Genomic DNA, 22,552 nt, shown 5'->3' with positions numbered 1-22,552 from the left:
CACTTAACAAAAAAAAACATATAAGGTCCTCAAAACAACCATAAATCATTGATCATACGATTCATACCCACCTTTCATCCTTTGACAGTTTTAAGATGTGAGTATGTGAGCACATCACTACTGTAGTACTCTCTCCGTATTTATTTAAGGGGATACACTTGGCCTGACACGGGTATTAAGAAGAAGAATTGAATGAAATAAAGTACTCCGTAATAAAACAAGTGGGGTTTGGTAGATATTTTAATGAGTAAAACAAGTGAAGACCATGTCATTTTAGGGATGGGGTGTGGGGTGTAGTTCTGAAATTATTTGTTTAATAGGGTGGTGGGACATAGGATATATTAGATAGATTATTTAATTAGATGGTGGGGTTGATAAGTTATTAAAAATGACAAGTGTATCTCTTAAATAAATACGATCGGAAAAGGCAAGTGTATTCCTTAAATAAATACGGAGGGAGTATGAGACTCTGCCAGTTGCTGAGAGTCTCTCTAAAAAATTAGATTTCATTTCTTCTCTCTATACTAGATGTGGTGTTCATGCTGAAACTCGTTTACATTTAGGCTCCCTTTGGTTGGGTGTAAAACATTTTCAATGTAAAATAATTTTCATGGAAAACAATTTACAATGGAAAACACAATTCCAAAATTAGGTATCCGTTGTTTGGTTCCATGTAAGAAAAATGAAGAAACAAAAGGAAAATGAAAGGGAAAGGAAGCAAGTATTCCGTAGTGAGAAGAGTGTATAATAGAGATAAGGCAAAAGAAAGAAAAACAGATTTCCCTTCATTTTGAAAGGAAAATGATTTTCAATCCTTGAGAAATCAATTTTACTCCTAGGAAAAATGGTTTTACACTCTTTCGCAAACCAAACAATGTAAAATTGAAAATAGAGGGAAACTGTTTTCCCATAAAATGTTTTACTCCCTACCAAACGGATTCTTAGGGATTGTTGGGAATCTAGTATCATTTGGAACTATATTTTCCAAAGGCTAGCACACAAACCTTCGGTTAATTTGGTTTCATTTTTCACTTTAAAATTGGGAGGGTTAGATGCGTTTGAATGTGGGTCAAAATATGGATTGGAAGGTTTTGTTTTCTGTAGCCATTTGGCATATTTGGAAATCCAGAAATAGGGTTGTGTTTGAGCAAAAAATGATTTGACCTTTCTCAGTTTACACAACTTTCTTTGTGAACTATGTCACTAATATCTTGTTTGGTACTATCCCCACAACTGTTACAACATCCGTCACAAGTGCAGGTAAAGGAAGAATGAGCAATGCAGATGGTCAAGGTGACGAAGGCATTTCGAAGGAAGCATAAGGTTTGTTTGTTTTTGTTTTTTTTTTTTTTTGAAGGGAAAGATTAGTGCATTCATTAATCAATAGTCAAATTGTCCATGACTACGGTGCGACTTGTGCAGGCTAGGAGTACATTTTGGATACTTTTATAATATTTTGGTTGTTCATATGGTGTTGTTGATCCATATGTAATTATTTTGGCATCAATTTTTTGATGTGTGCCCCTTTTGTAACAAACTCGATTAGGCATAAGCCATAAGTAATATAGTATCCTCGTCTTTGCGTAAAAAAAAACCACCTCAATCATTGGCTTACAAAAACACCTACACATATCACATTCTAATCCCTTGAACAATTGACAGTAGAACTACAAAAGTAATCCATCATCAAAAGGCAAAACAAACTCAATATGAGAACAGATCAAGGCTAACAAAAAGTACCAAAATCGAGCAAAAAAAAAAAAAAATTGAAACTCATGAACATAAGAGTAAAATCAAACTAAACATGTACGTTAAGTCGGCAACTCATTAACAATTGGAATATCAAGGAATTTTGAGACATCTCTACCAGGTCCAGAATCTTGACTAACCTAGAGCTACTGGGTAATCAAGCTTTCTATACATTCATACAAAAAGAAGTAAATAGTTTCTAAATATCAAATAAATTCAGCGTATTATATGAATTGCCGAAGAAATTCTTTGACCTCGCCAATATAAGGAGGTCTTGTAGGAATTATATGACCAGAGTCGTGCTCAATAATCATTCTGCATCCTTCTTCAAAATATGATGATAAATCTCTGCTGAAACCAGATGATATTTGACGATCACCTCCATCCTCATTTCCAAAAACATGAAGCGAAGGGCAAGTAATGGACCCTTTTTCGTATCCTGCTAGATTAACGGCAAATCCAGAACACAATATCACAAATCTGAAACCTAATTCTAGGTTTAGGCGTTTTCTTTCAGCACACAAAAGAGACGCCATTGCAGCTCCCTGTGAAAATCCCAAAATGCCATCAAAGGGACCTTCGTTAGACACGACAGATTTCAGATACGATAAAGACTCGGGAAACCCCTCAGTCTGCTGCTGATACTGAAGAGGATCAAAGGACGAATTAATACTTTCCCAATGAATAGCTTCCTTTTGTTGGAAATCGGGAGCTACCAACCACGCAAATTTTTTGCTGCAATTTTTTGTAGGTGGAGGTGAACTTGATATGCACTCCTTTTCTGATTTACGAGGTTGGTATATAAATGGTAACTCGTGGGGAGCATTCACAAAAACAAGCTCCGCTAAGCTTTTAAGTTTTTTTGCCAATGCGGCAGTTCTTCCTTTGAAATTGGAAGCATTCTGACGAAATCCGTGAAGACACAATATCCTCAGTTTCTTCAGAGGCCCTATACAGATTAAAAAGGAATATAACAGAATTGAGTGGTATTCATAGCATCATACCAGAGAAAACAAAACGTAGCTCAAGGTGTGAAGTGATTCATATTAGACAAATCCAGTTTCATTGTGTAACCACGGAAACTTGGAAAGAGTCAGTTTTACTGTAATTAAGACAGTAAAAAATCTGAATGTGCAAACCTTACCAGGGATGAAGGGACTTTGAATCTGGTTTGTGCTAAGATGGGTTGGGCACTCAGTCGGAGCTGTTCCAATATCACATTCTGGAATTACTTCAGAACAATCATCATTAACTAGTGGAACAGACTGGGCAACTTTCCCATGTTTCTGGCACAATTCACAAGCATATTGGGCACTCTCCGTCTGAAGACACAAGAAGCCAAATAAATAAATAAAACACTAGAAAGCAGAACATGATAATTCCATAGACTAATAATTATTCAGGATAAAGGAGGCGGAAATAAGGGTTATCCAAATAAGAATTATTGTCGAGGTTTTTTATCAGGCAAAAACTCAAGTTTGGCGCAATTTAAATATCAAGGCAAAACTTCTATACAACTGGCGTATTACAAACAACAGACCTGGTCACCTTAAATCACATAAACATCAGCATCAAAATAAACCTGTTGTATACACGACCTACTGAAAGCCGATTTTATAGGTCATTAAACAACCTCCTTACATGAATAGAAGTTTTTCCTAGATAGCTTAGGGACTCTAGAGATCATAGGACTACCAGACTTGGTACCCCAAAGACAAGGCCCCCAAGATCATCCTAAAACAAGAGATGTCCTCGCCCTTCACACACAGACTGCCAGTAGCTCATTAGTAATGACTAAAAAGATTCAAACTCTTTAGTGAGATTTAAGAGATTTTCAAAGATTCACTTGGCATACATCATTGAACGCACTCCCAACCACACCGCATAAATAATTCATACGAGAACAGCTCTATACGGCTATACCAAGTAAGGGAAACCGTACAAAATTACATCACGCCGGCTTTTTATTCTCCGCAATTCACGTCACCATTCAATTAAAGTTCACTTATAAAGTGGGTGTCAAATGAGTAAACAGTAAAAGAAGGTTCAAATTCTTGTGGTGTTGAACTGTAATTATACATTACCCTTACCTTACAATCATTGCAGACCAATACAAGCATCCGGCAAAATGCACAACGACAGCGTGAAGAATAATCATCAAAAGTGGTGCCACAAAGAAGGCATTTACCCAAAATATGTTTACTTGAACTCCCAACCGAAATCCTATGCGGAGCAAAAACGACAATCAGCCAGATGAAATGATAGTATTATGATTTTTAAACAATGACATTCAAATTCCAAGCATAAATTTAGGGGAACTCTTATGTAAGGCAGGTTTTCATAATATAACAGTCCAACTCATTCCGTATTCGATTGAAATCATCTTATGTCCCACTAAAATCCACTGAGCCTATAAAAGTCGCTTCATATCCCATTTCACCTTTCACCTGTCTTAAGAAAAATGTGTGGTTTGATTTGTCTCATAATCTGCACTTCTCTACATAGGTCGCTCAGGAAACCTTTCACTCAAGACTTTCAATATGCGGGATAGACTTATTATCTCACCACTTACGCCAAAAGAACTGATTCTAGGACGCTATACGGCATGTAATATTAAAAACCTCCTGATCATGACAACTTCTCATCCTCTATTATACAAAAACTCTTCAAGATTGCAATCCTGGTTTACTTCAGGTGAAGTTTTTTGCCACACCATCAGAATGACAAGCACTTAACAAAAACTGTGGAAAGAATTATAGTTTAACAACAATGCAGAAAACTAACGTGATATTTATACTAAGTAGCTGATAATAGTCAATCCTAAAGTCGTGGCCATAGTGAAACTAAAGACTCGTTACAAAATAGATGTCGAAGATGGTTCAAAGCAAGAAAAGCTTACCGTGGGTCATAGACAAAGTTTTTTCCTTTGAAAAACCCACCATCTGGAAATTGTTCCAAGTAACGCTGTATTCCACCAAACAGCTGCAGTTAAACCACATTAGGTCAAAAGCTTAGTCTCACTAGGCTCAAAGTACGCACAATGAATTAACTAGACGACAAAGAAAACAAGACAGCACCAACAAGCTAAATAGCTAATGCAACAAAAAGTAAATACAAATAGTACATTTTGATGACGGCATGCACAAAATGAAGTTAGACATTTTTTTTTCCTGGGCACAAGTTAGCATCGCTATTTACCGACCAACACAGAGTACCACCTCCATTAAACAAAATCACGTTCAGTCGTAAAAATAAAAATATATAATTCCAGATAGAAACATGGCCGAACTGGAAAAATGAGACAAAATTGTTTAAAGCATTTCCAAACTTAAAGGCCGTGTCAAAGTATAAAACTGCAGCCTACATCCCATTAAACCAATTGATACATGAAACTGAAACTAATCTCAATTATTAAAAATGGTTACTAAAGTAGCTAATAACTAATAATCAGGACACTAAAAAACGCCACCCTGAAGTTTGACACTAACAGACACCCCCTTCTCTTTCCATGTGGCGTCATAATTATCTAAGCCAGCGAGGACAGAAGAGACAAGCAGCAAGGTACCCGGTAGGCCGGTACCCACTAAAACATGATGGCATATATAGCGGTGCTGGCAAAAAATGAAGGGATTTCTGGAGCCAAAAAGAGTAACATATAGTTTGAAAAGCTAAGATATTGTAGTGGTTGACTTCCTCTACTCTCTTCCTCAATCTAGGTAGGATATTGCCAAAGCACCTCCATTGACATAATTGTAATCATCCACCAAAATTCAGGATATGCTACTTGGTTATTGATTTTAATTGTGGCTTTCATAAAATATTTCCACTTGTGTTTTTTTTTTTTAAATTAAAAGATTTGCGTAAGTTGCAGCTCAGATTCAGATTGAAGTTAATATGAGTGGTTGTATGAAACTATGAATAGTCTACAAACATATGATCTGGATCAGGATAATACCATCGCAAGTGAGCAGACTGGCATAAATAGAATCTCGTTCTGGTATGAGCAGCCTATAAAAAGCAGTCACAGTAAAGGAAGCCCTTTATAAAGAGAAACAATTGACAGTTGAAAATTTTGTTTGTCGGCTAGGCTAGACATAAAGAACCGGATAAATCTCATTTGAAGTCTTCATTCTTCCCTACTGAGAAGAAGAACAAGGGATCGAGCAGATGAAAGAGGATTCAACACAAAAATTAGTTATAGCATGTCTAGATACACTTTCACTATGTTTCCAGGTTTTTTCAATAGAAGGCATGAATACAATGTCCAAGAATTTCATCCCATAAACCGTGGAGGGGAATTTTATTCCACATCCCTACCCCTACCCCTACCCCCTGCCCTCTTCCCCCCTGCTTACACTACCAGCGATGGTCACAGATTACCAGCAGGACTTAAAATAGTGATTGGTTAAAAATTAAAATGAACAAATAACAAAAATTGTGCAAGGGGGTAAAAGAATGTCGTGAACAGCAGAGTATCAGACAGCAAAGCTAGGTGGTTGATGAGTGTCCATCCATTAAAGTAATCTATCACAACTTTAAGTGCATGTTTGATTGTTTGGTATGAATCTAGGAAAGGAAATGGATTGGAAACATTTAAGAAGGAGAAATGGTAGTGTTAAGTGTTATCATTATTTGTTGTTTGGTATACCTAAGGAAAGCAATCATTTGTATCAAATTAGGGATTGAGCCGGATAACATTTTATTACCACAAGGTTAGGAGAGTTAGCAAATTGGTGGTAATGGAGAGTTACCCTTTGGAAATGGAGTGTGTAACCCATCTCTCATACCAAACAATAGGTAAAGGAATAAGTTAATTGATTCCATTTCCAACACTTGAAAAGTGCTATACCAAACATGCTCTAAGAACTTAATGGTTTGCCTCCAAACTAACAACAATAGGCTTATCGCTTATGCAGCTGATCATCTAGCAGTCGAAAAATAACTTTATAAATATTGATGTATAATTGAATGTTACTAAGAGAAGCAAATAATGAACAAATTCTTGTAGTGCAAAGAACTTTTTTTTATCACAAGGCACCTTCTCATAGAAAGAATTAGTAAAAATATATATAATATAAATTAAGATGACGGTTGTGAATGACTTAATTTCAAAATTGATTTCATTTAGCAAAAGAGATTATTATATGCCTACCTGAAAAACATTCTCAAAGCCAGCACCTTTCGACCTTATGTAAGCAGATGCCATCTCACACCTTATCCCTCCTGTACAATACCTGCAGTGCACAAATTGTCGGGTTAGACCGTTATAGCAGGATTCAAACAAAAATCAGAATAATTCTGACCTCCAGAAACCTAAAAAGATATCAAGCAAGGTTTTGAACGAAGCTAGTTAGAGGTAATGCTGAGATTTAACATAAGATAAGGACCGGGCAGGAACCTAGCAGGCTAGCAGCACCACTATTTCTCATATGCTAATGAAAATTTTAAATTAGTTCAAGTAAAGAAACAGTTCTTCACAGAAAAAAGATGAGCTGAATTTACTTGAGACAAGATAAGCAGCATTAGATTGAAGATACTTAGTACAAATATCCAAATCATGTGCCAGTAACTTCAAGAACTTCAAACCACCATGGCAGGATCAAAGTGGAAGTTATTCTCTAACAACTTCGCAGAACTTCATGCCGGCGGTGGAATTTAGGATGAAGTGCTTTTTGGCGTGCTTTACAGTGAAAGGATCAACCTTCACCAGTTCAGTTTTCCCATAATTTAAGATGCTTCTCTTTAACGAGTCTATAACCAAAAGGGGCTTAACATTCATTATATTTACTAAAGATACAGAAAAGGAAGCAGTCATCAGATTAAAAGAGTAGAAACTAAAGGTGATGGTCCATTTTGGTCACATGACAGCAGAGACTACTTCCCCGTCACCGTGGTATAGAATTATCTTAGCATGATACCTTTTGAAAAGGTAATTCTACAAAGAACAAGCCTCAGAAGTCAGAACCTTACCCACGAATCCACAATGTGTACAAGAAAAATCACACTTAGGGTGAAATAGGCAAGACGGTGTACCAAAACCAACCCTTGCAAATTAGAACCTTGATTTGAAAAACAATAACCCGTCTACTGTTGATTAGCTCATTACCATTATATGGGAAAAAAGTAGGACGAAGAAGCTTAATCTTCAAAGACTCTATAGATTATGTGGAAGAAGATTCAATTCCTCAGGGAATATTTCAGGTATTAGGTGAACGGAGACCACTAAGGGCGTTATAAATCAGGGAAAGGCCGTGTTTGAAAACACGATGGTCTTTTGTTCTTCAGAAATCTTATACCTTCCCTACATGGTGATATCTCCTTCTTGACCCACTGAAAAAGGGGAAAAAAATGTTCTACATTGCTTAACCAATCCCCCAAAAAACAAATTGTAGAGCATGAAGTTCGGCCTTCAAACTTACATGAGGACACAATTGCCACGCAGCTTCTCAGCATTACTGTCTATCCAAGCAGGCAAATCACTATACTGCCTTGTAACTGGATCCAAAGTCTCAACTTCAGGAGATTCAAACTTCCCAATTCTTGTCTCATACAAGTTCCTTGCATCCAGCAGAACAAGCTTTTTAAAGTCGATTGGTGATTCTTCTTTCAAAAGTTCTCCTTCCAAACACAATAACATTTATACTGCCAATGAGTATCAGATCAAGACAACCGCCAAAATACCCCCCAAAAAAACATTGATACAAAAAAAAAACATAAAACTTAACTCCATCTAACTTTTATAGTCCACTTTTCTACTTTGAGATGTCCCAAAATAGTAGGCCGCTATCCATATTTATAGTAAGTTAGATTATGAATTATCCCATATTAATCCTACATTTTCTTCAAAATCCGTTCCAAAGTATCATAATGAAACCCTTATTCTCAACAATTAAGTGTGTTATCAATGATCAAAGTTTGTATTTTATGCACCATATCTCATTTCTTCACATAATTAAAACTTGGAAATGCGATTAAAATACACATCAATAAACAAAAAATGATCAATTCAACACACAAATAAACATGAACAACACATTAACAATCAATTAAAGCTGAAAAATCCTTCAATACACAAAAGATAAACAAATGCATATATACCAGAATTCTTAAGAACGGAGTGAAATTGAAGCGCAGAAAGATGCCGCCCAGCTTCGGAAATCGAAGGAGTTTTCACCAACGGATTAGACGAAAGAGTGACCAACTCCTTAACAATTCGAATGGAGAGAGAAGTGAAACCGCACTCTTTCGCAACCTCCATACTCAAGGCTTCATCGTAGGAGGCGATCTTGAAGTCGGTACCTTCAAAATATCCGCCATAACCGTCGAGGAGGGCGGCGATGTGGTTGTGGAGGTGAGAGATTTTACCGCCGATTGTGACATTGACGCCCTGAGGAGCGAGTCGGACTCGGCCGAGGAGACCGAGTGAAGAACAGTTTGACTCGTAGAAGGTGAAGAGTTGGTTTAGGTCTTCGATGGGAGAAGAGGTGTACTTGTAGTATAGTAGGACTCCTTGTTTTTCTTCTGCTTCTGTAGTTTCTGACATTGAAGAAGAAGAAGAAGCTATTTTCTCTGTTTCTCTCTCCTCTGCGTGGAGCTTAACAATAGCGGCCATTGATGGAGAAGAATTGCTGAAAATGGAGAGGATGGGAAATGGGCCGCGTAGCCCAGATATGTTAAGGCCATGCTAGATAGAAGCCTAATTTTAAAATGAACCGGGCCCATAATATATTTATTGTTTTTTTTTCTTTGGAGTTGAAATAGCTACCCATCTTTTGTAGGTGGGTATAATATATTTATTGTAGATCACGCCTAAAACAAAGTAAAAGTTGCTTCTAATTTATTTTCGGACAATAATAGAGTGACCCTAAGGGTTGGTAACCATTTCAATATTGAATTTTGATTGGTTACAAATGCATTGAAAGTTTACATAGAACACTTTCTCTCTCCAATTAATTATGCTTATATATTATTTTACGGATTTTTCATGAAATACTCTTGAATTTTAAAAAAATTCACCAAATGCCCCTCGACTTTCAGAAATTCACCAAATGCCCTCCACTTTTTAATAAATACACCGGATACCCTTAATGAGTATTTTCTGTCAATTCCGTTAGATTTTCGTCAACTTTACCCTAATTAAACTCTATTAATCCATATTTATCTAATTAACCTAATTAAATTTAAAAATAAAAAGTCAAAAAAAAACTTATTTTCCTTTATTTTTTCCCCTTATGTTTTGTTCTCACCATCTTCCATTCTTACTCCCAGATGAAACCATGGCAGCCATGGTAGCTCACCATCATGGTCATCCCCTTTCTCTCTCTTCCTCCCCTTCACTACCCCTTATTCCTCTCTCCTCTTATCTTCACCACCACCACCTCTACGAGCCCCTGCCAACTGCCTTTACCACCACCCGCTGGCGCGCCCTTCCATTCGTCGCCGCTCAATCTCTCTCCTCCCCCCTTCATTCTTCCTCTTCTCCTCACCATTGAAATCTGAAGATCAATTAATTGCCTACTTGGGTATTCCATTCTTCGATCAATCCCTAATTTTTAATCTAACCAGTAACCAATTGATAAAGAAAATCAAGGGTTTTTGAACAAGATCTTCAACCCCATCTTCCTGATTCGAAGAATTCAAAGAATTCGTAGAAACTTGATTAGTTTGAGGTGGGGTTTTGGAGATCAACTTCGCAACAAGATTGCTGTCAGAGATTCCAATATCGGTGGAGATTAACAAGCATGAATTGGGTTTTCGAGAGTGAGGTCGATTGCAAAATTGGGTTTGATTACAATTGTGAAACTCGTCTTTTTTCCATGATGAAACCGAGGTGAGGAGGTGAGATAAAGAGAAAAGGAAGAAGAGTATGGTAAGGTGGGGTTTGAAGAACATTTTTTCTTCTGGAATAAGTGTTGAATTAAATTCAAGGGGTTGATCATAGATTCATAGTTAAAGGGTTCAAGAAAATGGAGGCAAAGAAAAGAGGAAAAAGGAGAGAGAAAGAGAATGAGTGAGGGGGTTAGTCTAATCTAACTGGTTTGTGGTGCTGGGGAAGACAAAGGTGAAAGCTTCAAGCTTGAACTATGTTTACAGTTTTGACTTTCAAGACAATCCTCCTACTTTGGGTTGGAAATTTTTTTTTTTTTTAAATAGTTAATTAGGTTAATTAGGAGTTAATTAGTTTAGTTAAGGAGAAACTTAACGGAAAAGTTAACGGAGCTAACGGAAAATTGTCATTGAGGGCATCTTGTGCATTAAGTTCATAAATAAGGGTATCTGGTGTATTTGTTAAAAAAGTGAAGGGCATTTGGTGAATTTCTGAAAGTCGAGGGGCATTTGGTGAATTTTGCAAAAATTCAGGGGTATTTCATGAAAAATTCGATTATTTTATGTTATATGTATCTTAGGGGTTGCTGACCCTTAGGGTTAACCAAACATTTTCCTTTATTTTCGGTGTTTTATGCTTAAATAATGTGATTTTATTTAGTCAAATGCTCACTTTAATATGTAGGGCTACTTTGATTCACAAATGGAAACTACGGAGTATCTTTTTAAAAGATTGTTGTAACGCCCCGACTTCCAAACACCATTAATTAGGTTAATTATCTTTAATTAGCAGCGGAAACCCTAATTTAGTCGGAGCGTCACTTGCCGTATCTCCCTCGTGGGAAATACAAGGCGACATAACCTTTTACATTTACTGACTACTGTTGAGTAACAGTAACTATACTTCACTTCGATTAATTCTTTAAAAAATTTCATTGAAATCTAAGTAAACCTTAATAAATATTTCTAACATGTTTAACGTTAATTTAAAAATCTAACTCAAATCGTGAAATCAAACTTAGAGTTTAATTAATATATCCCTTCATTACTAATGACATAGTTATCTTTATTAAACATCGATCGTGAATTTGATGGTTGCATCCTCACTCTAAGGCATCCCACGATCTTCTTCGTACCTAAAACAAAAGCAATATCGTGAGCCGAGGCCCAATAACATACTACCCTAACAGCGTAACCTCATTTCAATTTATTTTATTTACTTTGCAATCAGGGAGAATAGAACATAGTAAAACATTTTCATAAATGCAATAAAACATTATTTATAACTTGAAACTTTGATAGTTCCCATTATCTTTCATAAAACCTTCATTTTACTTGGTAACTGACAAGTTAGCCTTGCGGGACGTCTCCCACCTTGCGATAGTCCTCAAGGAGCACTCTCCCTTGTTGGACATACGCCCGTACCTAAGTAGTTTCTCTTTTAGCTTGCGGTAACCCTCAAGGAGCACTCTCCCTTGTTGGGTGTCCCACGGTACGGCGGTACGTGCACGACCTAGAAATAGTAACCCCACTAACTGCCAGAACCGGTTACACTTTTATTTATCATGTTTCGTATCTTATTCGTAACTCATCATTCTTATAAAATCATTCATAAACACATTTGAATATCATCATGCATAAAACACACTTTGTAAACACAATTCATATCCCACAATCCATTAAAACATATCATTATAAACATATTTCATAAATTCATAAAACACAGTTCATAAGGGGATTGTGGGTGTTAGCAATAGATGTTACCTCAACCGTAGTTTATACTTCCTGTTCGATGGACCGTTCTTCCTGAGCTCCAAGTACCGAATATTCTTGTAATTTATAAATTACCCGATTAGTAACTATCCAAAAATTATTAGAATTACTTCTTTTATAAATAGTCTTTATTTAATTAATAGTACTAGATTTTTTTTAAAAAAAACATTTCAAAACATTAAACATATACGAACACACGCATAGCTACGTAATATGCTTTGTGGAAATCATCTTACCCAAAGTAAAAGGAAATATGGTTGACTTTTTGGAATATGAGGACAAAATATCAACCTTTAGTTTTGTCCTAACTAGCAAACCACAAGACAACAGATTAACAGAGGAGAGGGAGGTGGAGTTGTGTGAGCAAACGGCAGAACAAGGGTGGCGTCTAGGGTGGTCGGAACAGTCACCCGATTTTATAGCCGGCGGTCTGGGTAGCTTTTGTGGTGGCTGTTTGTATGGATTAGGAGAGAGAAAGAGGTGTTACCCGAGTTCGGGTGCGGTTTCAGTAATGGAATACTATAACTTAGACACGATATTTGCGGGTATTGGTTAATATTGGTCAGTGCTTTTTGTCTGGGGTATCATGGTGAAGATGGTGGTGGAAATAGTTGCAGTGGTGGCGGAGCCTTGGTGGCGGCGGTGGTTAGGAAACATGGGAGCTTTTAGGGACTTTAAAGGCTAATTAAATTTTCTTTAGCTTAATTTGCTACGGAATGTTACTTGGTTGAATGAGTTTGATGGCTAACTTCCATCAGTATTTATATGGAGTTGAAGAAACTAAATGACGTAAGCAATGAGATCAAGCTAATGGTTTTGCAAAAACATGGAATTTCAATACCATGAAACTTTTGTGAGAAAAAGAATGAAACCGGGGGTTCCATAACTGATGAGTAAGCCAGAATAAAAAGAATGAGTGACACTTGGAAAGCAATATTGACTTTCTTAGCTTGGTTAAACACGTATGGAAGAGTATGGAAGAAGAAGAAAGGTAATTTGTCTTCTTGGATTTATAAGGACAAAACAGTAATTTCAGTCAATTAGGCAAAATTCCTGATTTTTGGCTTAATAAAAAAAAATGAGGCTTATACTTTGGGATTTGGTTAATCGTATGTCATCAAAATAAAATCAAACATAGCTTATAAAAATCAAAATATCTAATTAATAAAAATGATAATTATATAATTGTTCTTCTAATAATACGTTTCAAAAATAAAAATAACAATTGAATTAGGTGTTTTTAAGAAGATGATAATCATTAGTATTAATAAAAATGTGTTTTGAAAATGCGGGGTGTTACAATTGTACTCCGTAGTAATCATTAAGGAACAAATGGGTCACTATATATGCAAAATGGTCACTAGAGGTGGTTGTGATAGGCTTCGGATCGTCTACATAAACACTGAAGACATGAAGTATATGAATATAAAACTCTTGTTTAGTTTTAAACTTCCAATTCTAATTTAGGGCGCTAAAGGTGAAAATTTCAATTTAGTCTCGCCGCTTCCAATGTACAATTTGGTAAAATTTTCATTTTCATTTGAAAAGTCACTTGCACCTAGGCTTTGTTTGGTAGGGTGTAAAACGTTTTCATGTAAAACAATTTTCCCCTTTTTAATCATTTTACGTTGTTTGGTTGGGTAAGGGATGAAAAACAATTTTCCATGACTCTCTCAAAGGTGGAAAACCCTTTTCCATTTGAAAGGGAGGGAAACCAACTTTCCTTCTTTCCTCCTTACCTCCCTCTCCTTTATTCCCCTCAATCTTCACCATCTTCTCCCATTTTCCTTTAAGATGCCAAACAAAGGAAAACTAGTTTTACCTTGAAAAATATTTTCCATGAAAAATCATTTTACAATGAAAACGTTTTACACCATACCAAACGGAGCCCTAATTCATTTTATCTCCAACTTCTAGGCCACTCCCAATGGCCAATACCCTCTCTTTCTCTACCCTCTAGCTATAGAGACCAACAAATTTCCTCCGAAATTTCCAAATTCCTACTTCAATTAGTTCTCCCTTTCTACTTCTCCCTCAAACCTTCTCCGTCTCACTTTTTTTTTCTTTCCAATAGATGTGGGACAGAAATCTCGTCCTAGCGTATTCATTTTTGCATTATTCACATCCTCTAGTTTCAGGTGATTTGTATTCTCAAAATATCAAATTTGTATACGGTTAACTGAGGCTTTTGAGTCACTTAAGTTTTTGATGGGAATATCCCATCACGACTCCTGCCATGCTTCAAGTGGGATAGCCAAATTAGTTTATCACCTACTTTCTAAAGCCTCTTCTAGGAGCATATGGTATGCTTAGGGTGTCCGAATGAAGTTGTCACCTCTCCGGATATGGTAGTGGTTTATGTTTGGATCTCTCTAATACGTTTATGTTTCCTGGAAGGGAATTAGAAAAATGCAACTATTATATTTTTCTAAAACTATATCTTACGCCGTATCTTCAAAATGCAACCATCTTTGTCAGTTCTTTTAGATTCCGGTAAATTTTTCTGGGCGAATTGACAGATTGTGATGTTAGTCCATCAATTAATCAAAGATCCACACTGGATCCGAGGTCGGTTTACAAGTATAATAAAAGACGGGCCTTGCCAATGGAATTATGTTTGATGGACTTTGTCACTTATCCCTGATTGAAAAATATAGTAGTGGTTAGTGGTTACCCAGATGCAACCGTGGCTGAGATCCAAGATGCAACTTTTGTAGTGTGGTAGTGTGAGCTGTTACAATAGCAACTTAGCACCTGAAAGTTCCATTTAATTATTTTCCAAATGGAGATTTTGAGGTTTAGCTAGGTTCCCTTTTTCTAACCAACACACCACAAGACGATTGAATGGGCTAAGAACAACTACTCCACCCCCATCAACTCCATCTTGTTATTATTCTTGAAATCACTTCGCCTGCATATATAAACTCAAATGATAGACTCCATATTCATCAATCAATCAAGACAAAGCCAATCAGCTAGCTCCTACTAAAAACACACTGCTTTTTGAAAATTACCAATGGCTTTCTCATTCAAGAGCCAAATTTTCCCACTCACACTCCTCTTTCTTATTGCATTTGTCACCTCAGCTCGAATCCTCGATGAAGTGATTGCATCCGTCCCCGAGGATAATGCCCCAGTTGCTGATGAAGCTCTAGAAATTGCCCCAAGAGTTGGGGTTTCAGGCGCCGACGGAGTCTCTGCCCCTGGAGGAGGGGCTACCAGTGGAGCCTCTACCACAAGAGGTGGGGATGCCAGTGGAGCCTCTACCATAGGAGGTGGGGCTGCCAGTGGAGTCACTTCCACATGAGGTGGAGCTGTTGGTGGAGACGCTGCTACAGGAGGTGGAGCTGTTGGTGGCACATAGAGCTCACCCTGATTTAATTTTTTTTCATGCATGACATCCTAGGAGGATCTAACCCTACCGCAAAAGCAATCACTGGTGTTGTAGCCAACCCTACTGTTAGTGGGCAAGTCCCATTTTCTAAGCCCAATGGTGCAATCCTCCCTAACAAGAATGGTGTCCCTCATAATAATGGTAACTCCGCCATCATCAACAACAACAATGTCCCCTTCCTCACCGGACTTGGTGGTGTCTAGGGGTGCTTATGAGCTTACAGAACTCGCGAGTTACTCGAACTCGACTCGGTCAAAACTCGGTCAAAGCTCGACTCGAGCTCGAGATCGACTCGAAAATCTAACGAGTCGAGTTGAGTTACTCGATACTCGACTCGAGAAGCTCGTGAGACTCGAATTATTTAAACATATATAATTTTTCTGAAAATATGAATGTTTTATTTCAACACTTTTACTCATATATTTAAATGTTTTTCCTACAAAAATAAAGAAAAAAAATATATATAAAGGGAGATAAAATAATCAAAGAACTAATCTAAACCGTTCATCTAGGTCCTCTAGGAGATCTAGAGTCTTCTTTAGTCTCTCCAAGTCTCCAGTCTCCACTCTCCAATATTTCACTCTCAAACCCTAGTCAATCTCGAACTACAGACTACCGTCGTTTCCTCCTCAGTCCTACCCGAGCTCCATATTCTTCAAAGCAAAGCACTCTTGACTCGTTCTCATAGTCTCATCTCTTTCTATCACTCTTTCGACCGATCATCTGCATTTCTCAAGGTTAGTTTTTACCATCATCTCTTTGTTTTTCATCGTTGTTTAGTTCTTTACTTATTTGTAATTTATGTGAATTATGTGATGATTTATTGGAAAAGTTGAATGGCCTGTTATTTTTTTGTAGATTTATTAGTGGGTGAATGGTGATTGTTGGGTGATTCTAATTAAAGAAATCATGGAGCACTCGTAGCAGCGAATAGTCTCTGTGTTTCTATGGTTTTTGACTTGTTTATTAGATTGATTTTAATTTATTTAATTATAGAATGTTCCACAAAAACATTCGTGGATGAGTTAAGTGATTACATCCATTTTAGCTTATTAAGCTACTTTGCCTTCTTCTTGCTTTACTAATTGAAATAACCATTATTATCATGGTAGATTACATTATTAAAGAGTATTGTATATATTCATGTACTTCGTATGTGGAGGTAAACTATTCAATTTTTTGGAACCCAATTAGGCCTAGTTCTTTTTAACATTTTTTTTACGAGAATTCAAGAAAAGTAAGTGCTACATATGCCATACTAAGTGTAGACCAGCTTAATTTTACTAGTTCTAAATTTCTAATACCAAACAAAGCACACCCTTATACAGTCAGTCAGTTAGTGTTTTAAAATTGCATCTTTTAGATGACAAATTTGTTTTTGAGATGACAGATTCATCCTATACTAGCTTACAAGCAGCCTAAATCTATATCATTTATCAGTGTCATTAATTTGGTTGTTTATTAGCTTGTATGTACTACTGTAATAGCATTCTTAATGTATTTAGTGACGTATAATATCGTTCATATGTATTTCAGGATGACCAATTCTTCAAGTGGACCACAAGCATCGTCAACGCCTGTAGGCTCTTCAAGAGTAGAGGAGTTTAATGTGAATCCTGAGGATTTGTTTCCTATGGAACCAAATGAAGATGAAGGTGAAGATGTGAATGCAACAGGTGGTGAGCACACTCCCAGCACTACATCGAAAGAAACAGAGGTAGAAAACTCATTCCAAGCTTACAAGAGACCAAGAAGATCAAAAGTCTGGAATGATTTTCTTGAACCTGAATTAATCAAAGGGAAATGGAAAGTAAGGTGTAAGTATTTCAACAGTCCTCTTTCGATCTTGGTATCTAAAAGTACTAGTCATTTGAGTCGACATGTTTGTCCGAATAAGACGTTGCATATGAAACAACAACAATTGATTAACTTTATGCCATCTGATAAAAGTGCTGGTGCAAACCATTCTGAATTTGTTAGTGCTTTGCATAATGGTAAGTTTGACATGATAAAGACGAGAGAGGGGATAGCACATTGGATCACCATGCATGAGCATCCTTTCACTACTGTAGAAGAGGAGGGCTTCAATTTGATGCTAAAACGGGGAATACCACAATGGACAAGTGTGTCTCGTCACACTATAAGGACAGACTCCTTCAAAGTGTACGACATTGAGAAGAAGAAACTGAAAGCATTGTTGAAAACAGTAGATCGAATTAGCTTGACTACAGATTTGTGGCGATCAAGGCCTCAAAAGATCGAATACATGGTTTTAACAGCTCATTTTGTAGATCCGCAATGGAAGCTTCAGAAGCGGGTGCTCAATTTTTTCCACTTGCCTCCTCCACGTAAAGGTCCTAATATAGGAGATTGCATCTTAACATGCTTAAGAGAGTGGGAAATTGAAGACAAAGTAAGTGTGCTTGTATTTTTTTTCCTACTACTCAGTATGTATTAGTTGTGATTGGAGTCTTAAACTAATGAAATGTTTTTTTGAATCTCTTAGATTTTCACAATCTCGGTGGACAATGCAACTGCAAATGATTATTGTATTCAGATTTTGAAGGATAATTTTGCATCTAATGGAAGGTTGTTATGCAATGGAAGGTTATTTCATGTGCGTTGTTGTGCACATATCCTCAATATAATGGTTCAACATGGGCTTCAACAAGTGAAGAGCATCATTGAAAGAGTACATGACAGCGTGGACTTTTTGAACTCAAGTGAAGCACGACTTAAACGGTTTGGTGAGCTTGTTAGCCAATACAACTTGCAATCACGGAAATTAGTCCTTGAATGCAAGACTCGCTGGAATTCAACTTATGATATGTTGGATTGTGCTATCAAGTTTAGAAAGGTATTTCCTAGATATGCTTTACATGATAATAGTTATGATTGTTGTCCTAATGATGATGAGTGGGAAAAGATTGAAAAATTGCTTCAAGTCTTAAAAGTTTTTAAAGACACTACTAACATCATATCAGGTTCAGAATATCCAACTTCTAACTTGTTTCTTACTGAGGTGCATAGAGTTAAAGTCTTGTTGGATCAAAAAGCTGAGTCTCCTGATGATTTTGTTAAGAGTATGGTTCAAAACATGAAACAAAGGTTCGACAAGTATTGGGGTGAATGCAATATGCTTATGTCAATAGGAGCTGTATTGGACCCAAGATTAAAATTGAGGGTTCTAGAGATTACATTCCCCAAACTGTTTCCTTCACATGTAGCTCGGGAAAACATTAGTAAAGTTAGAGAACTAATATATCAATTGTATGACGAATATGTGAGAATGCATTCTTCCTTTACTGATGAAGAAAGTTCAGAATGTGAAGTTGCTTCAAGTGTTGTGGAAGGAGGTAGTTCCGTAAGTGGTTTGTCAGAAATTTTGCAATCGGTTAGATGTGGGCAAGTAGTGGAGCCTAATAAATCCGAAGTCGATTTGTATTTTGATGAAGGGCTTTTCATTACTCAAGATTCTAAATTTGATGTCTTGTCTTGGTGGAAAGAAAAATCAATGAAGTACCGAATTTTGTCTAAGTTAGCGGTACAAATTTTAGCAGTTCCCATCACCACTGTGGCTTCTGAGGCAACTTTTAGTGCTGGGGGTCGTGTAATAGATCCTTACAGAGCAAGGCTTTCACCAGAAACAGTGCAAATGTTAATATGCACAGGTGACTGGTGCAGATCCCTCCATGGAGTGAAAAGAAAGAACAAGGTATGAATTACTTTTTTATCGTAATTTATGTCTTTGTTGTTTTCCCTGAACATTTATATCTTAAAATTTGATACTATTGCAGAACAAAGATGAAGATCAACCTAAAGAAATTTTCATTCCGGTACCTTCGAAGGAATCCGCAAGCTGATGTCAAAATTGAGTACTATTTGCATTTGTTGTATTGAAAAAATAATGTTGTGGAATAATTTTTCTTTAATATTTTTATTGGGATATTTTCATGTGTTTAATTCAATTAAGTTGTTGATTTTTTATTATGAATTATGTATTATATCTTAAAATAGCACTTTTATAATAATAAGATGCTAAGAAACGCAAATGGCATCTATTTAATGTAAACACAGGTTTGATTTTGAAAATCGAGCTCCATAATAATACAAGCTTGAATTCGAGTTTGAATTCGAACTTGAATTCGAGCTTGAATTCGAGTTCGAGTCCGAGCTTGAATTCGAGCTTGAATTCGAGTTCGAGTCCGAGTCGAGTTTGAATTTTGGTTTTCGAGTTCGAGTCGAGCTCGAATTTTCGAGTTTTTCGAGTTTTCGAGTTCGAGTCGAGTTGCACCTCCAGCATTCGAGTTCGAGTCGAGTTTAGCAAAACTCGAACTCGACTTGCTCATAAGCATGCCTAGTGGTGTCAACTCTAATGCGATACAGAACAGTGGTAACAACTACGTTGGAGGGAATGGATTCCCAGTTGTTAATGGAGCACAACTCTCTTTAGGAACAAGTCTGCAGCAGCTAATGTTTGGAACTATGATAGCAGTTGTGATGAACTCACTGAAGGTCATGCACTCAACTTAGGTATGGTAGGTCGGGCTCAGGGTTTTATGTATATAACTCGGTATATGGAAAGACCCAAACCATGACCATTACTGCTATGTTCCAAGAAGGTGGTTATCATAACAGTATCAACTTCTTTGGGGTTCATCAGACTGTTGTCTCTGAATCTGTTGTTGTTGTCATGGGTGGAACCGAAAAGTATGTCAATGCCAAGGGATTTGCTGTCGTAAAAACACTCCCTCCTGTCGATCAGCAAGAGAGTGATGGCCTTGAGACCGTACTCGAGTTCTCGGTTATATGTACAAAAAAAAATTAATAGGATAGCTTGTAAAGCTGCTAAATTGCTAGTCTCACTTAGCTTGATTTCTCTAATAGGTATAAAGATTTAGTGAGAGCTATACAAAATACACAACAAAAATATATATGATAAGTTTTTCATGTAGTGCTTCCCCGATCTATGACATTTTGGGTCTATGACATTTCGAGTCAATGAAGGCATCAAGATTGATTTGGGAGATTTTAAAGACCATAAGACTTACATTCGTCAATCAAGAGTTTTATTCCTAACTTCTCAAAATTGCCAATCTCCAAAACTTAGCTCATTTGCACCTATCACTAAGTCCTTTATTTATATCGAACAAAGAAAAATCAAGGTATGAAACTACTGAAACATAGGATGCGTCTAGAAGATAAAGCATGTTCAAGATTCAGAAAACATTATTGTAACAATTTCAAGAGTAAGATAAAGAGAATGAAATACATTGTGTTATATACTCCTCTCCCTATATGACCAAATACAAGGTTAGTCTTTCCCTCCTCTTCCTATACGACCAAATATCCTCATCTAAATGCATTGTGCGACTGAAACACAAAAATCGAATAACATAAACACTGTCTATATTCATTTTTTGAAGATAAACAATCTCCACATATAAATTAAACTCAAACCCACAAAACAACACAAATTTTCACATAATTCAGGTCAAATGCAAAAAGGACATGGAATACTAATACATGAGAAAAATGACATTGAATACTAACTCATGGGTTATACCTTTAAGTTAGATTTTGCGAGGCCAATAACTCTAGCTAGTGACCTTCCATCTGCAAATGGTTAGGCAAAATATACAATTTTTATCATGACATAAATTTCATAGTACAACATTACAGGAACATCTAAGAATTATGAAAATGTTTTATTGTTTTTTGTTGGTAAGTAAATTTTATTAATCAAAAAGCATAAAAATCAAACCTCGTACAACCAAAGCCCTCACAATATCAACAGACAAGAGGAAATAAACAACCAAAGCCACAAATACAACAACCAGGGTCACACAACGAAAAAAACTGTAATTCAATAAACTATACAACTGCAATACGGAGTATTCAACTACTCATGCGCAGAAGAAGCATGCTATTACGTTATGCCTATTACTATGAACAAAAATTATCAAAAAAACCCCTTAAATTGGACATGACGAAGCAAAATTATAAATCATGCATTTAACTAAACAAACTGATGCTAAAAAGAAGGGAACAATCAACTACTCAAGAAAAATCGAAATCGAGAAAAACCAAGCTTATGGATTTTTGAATTAACTACTCACCCCTGAATCATGGGACTCTTGAATTGGGTGGCCATTGCTCCCACCAAATGTCATCACCGGGGATGTTTGAGAAGCCGATGTCACTTTTAGGACTTGATGTTCAAGTTCCCATAACTCCATAAGCTATCCTTCGCCTTGCTCATAGACCCGCCTGTTGCCAAGCCTCCGGCTATCACTCCAATGTAGTCTCCCGTATCATCACTAGGGGACTCCTTTTCTTTGGCTTTTTCTTTTGGGGGAGGATTCTTCCTTAAGTAATTATTCAGGTTGCCCTTGCCGGCCAAGTGATACAGTGCCCTTTTCAGCTCCCTACAGTTCTGTGTGGTGTGCCCGCACTCGTGGTGAAACTCTCACCAAAGTGACTTGTCTCGCTTTGCTTCGGGCGTACGGATTGCAGGTGGCTTAGGGATGATGTCTTTTCCTTTGAGATCAAGGTAAATCTCTCGCCTATTGCGGTTATACCTCGGATCCTCACCATGGTTGTCAACCATAACTGACTTTTTGAGGGAGGGTTGAGTTTGGTCGTGGCTGCCGTTTTCTTTCTTCTTATTGTCAGATTTTGAGGTCTCTCCCCAATTGGGCTTTTTTTTGCCTTGTTCCACTCTCACCATCCCAATTGATCTTACAAATATTTGTGGCTTGAATGTGCATTTGGGCCTTCTCCATTGCTTACTCGAGGTTGGACACCCCG

General features: G+C 36.9%; 1 protein-coding gene and 1 pseudogene across 2 annotated transcripts; one reads left to right on the top strand and one right to left on the bottom strand.

The window, feature by feature from the left end:
* Window positions 1–1,782: 1,782 nt before the first annotated feature.
* On the bottom strand, window positions 1,783–13,093 carry LOC110792941 (rhodanese-like domain-containing protein 6). Of its 2 annotated transcripts, none has more exons than XM_056842776.1 (9): window positions 12,585–13,093; window positions 12,340–12,404; window positions 8,848–11,711; window positions 8,169–8,367; window positions 6,902–6,983; window positions 4,649–4,731; window positions 3,840–3,972; window positions 2,894–3,071; window positions 1,783–2,698 (listed from the first exon to the last, which is right to left on the bottom strand). In XM_056842776.1, the coding sequence occupies exons 3-9, from the start codon at window positions 9,359–9,361 to the stop codon at window positions 1,974–1,976; spliced, it is 1,914 nt and encodes a 637-aa protein (XP_056698754.1). In that variant the 5' UTR covers window positions 9,362–11,711; window positions 12,340–12,404; window positions 12,585–13,093; the 3' UTR covers window positions 1,783–1,973. The 2 variants fall into 2 exon arrangements, with proteins under 2 accessions (XP_056698754.1, XP_021853452.2); XM_021997760.2 differs by having other exon boundaries at window positions 8,848–9,377.
* A 1,988-nt stretch (window positions 13,094–15,081) lies between these two features.
* LOC110792931 (dirigent protein 10-like) lies at window positions 15,082–20,570 on the top strand (annotated as a pseudogene).
* The last annotated feature ends 1,982 nt before the right edge of the window (window positions 20,571–22,552 follow it).

This window comes from Spinacia oleracea, chromosome 4 (assembly GCF_020520425.1).
Source record: "Spinacia oleracea cultivar Varoflay chromosome 4, BTI_SOV_V1, whole genome shotgun sequence".
Taxonomy (NCBI): domain Eukaryota; kingdom Viridiplantae; phylum Streptophyta; class Magnoliopsida; order Caryophyllales; family Amaranthaceae; genus Spinacia; species Spinacia oleracea.
This window is presented reverse-complemented; position numbering and strand designations above follow the sequence as displayed.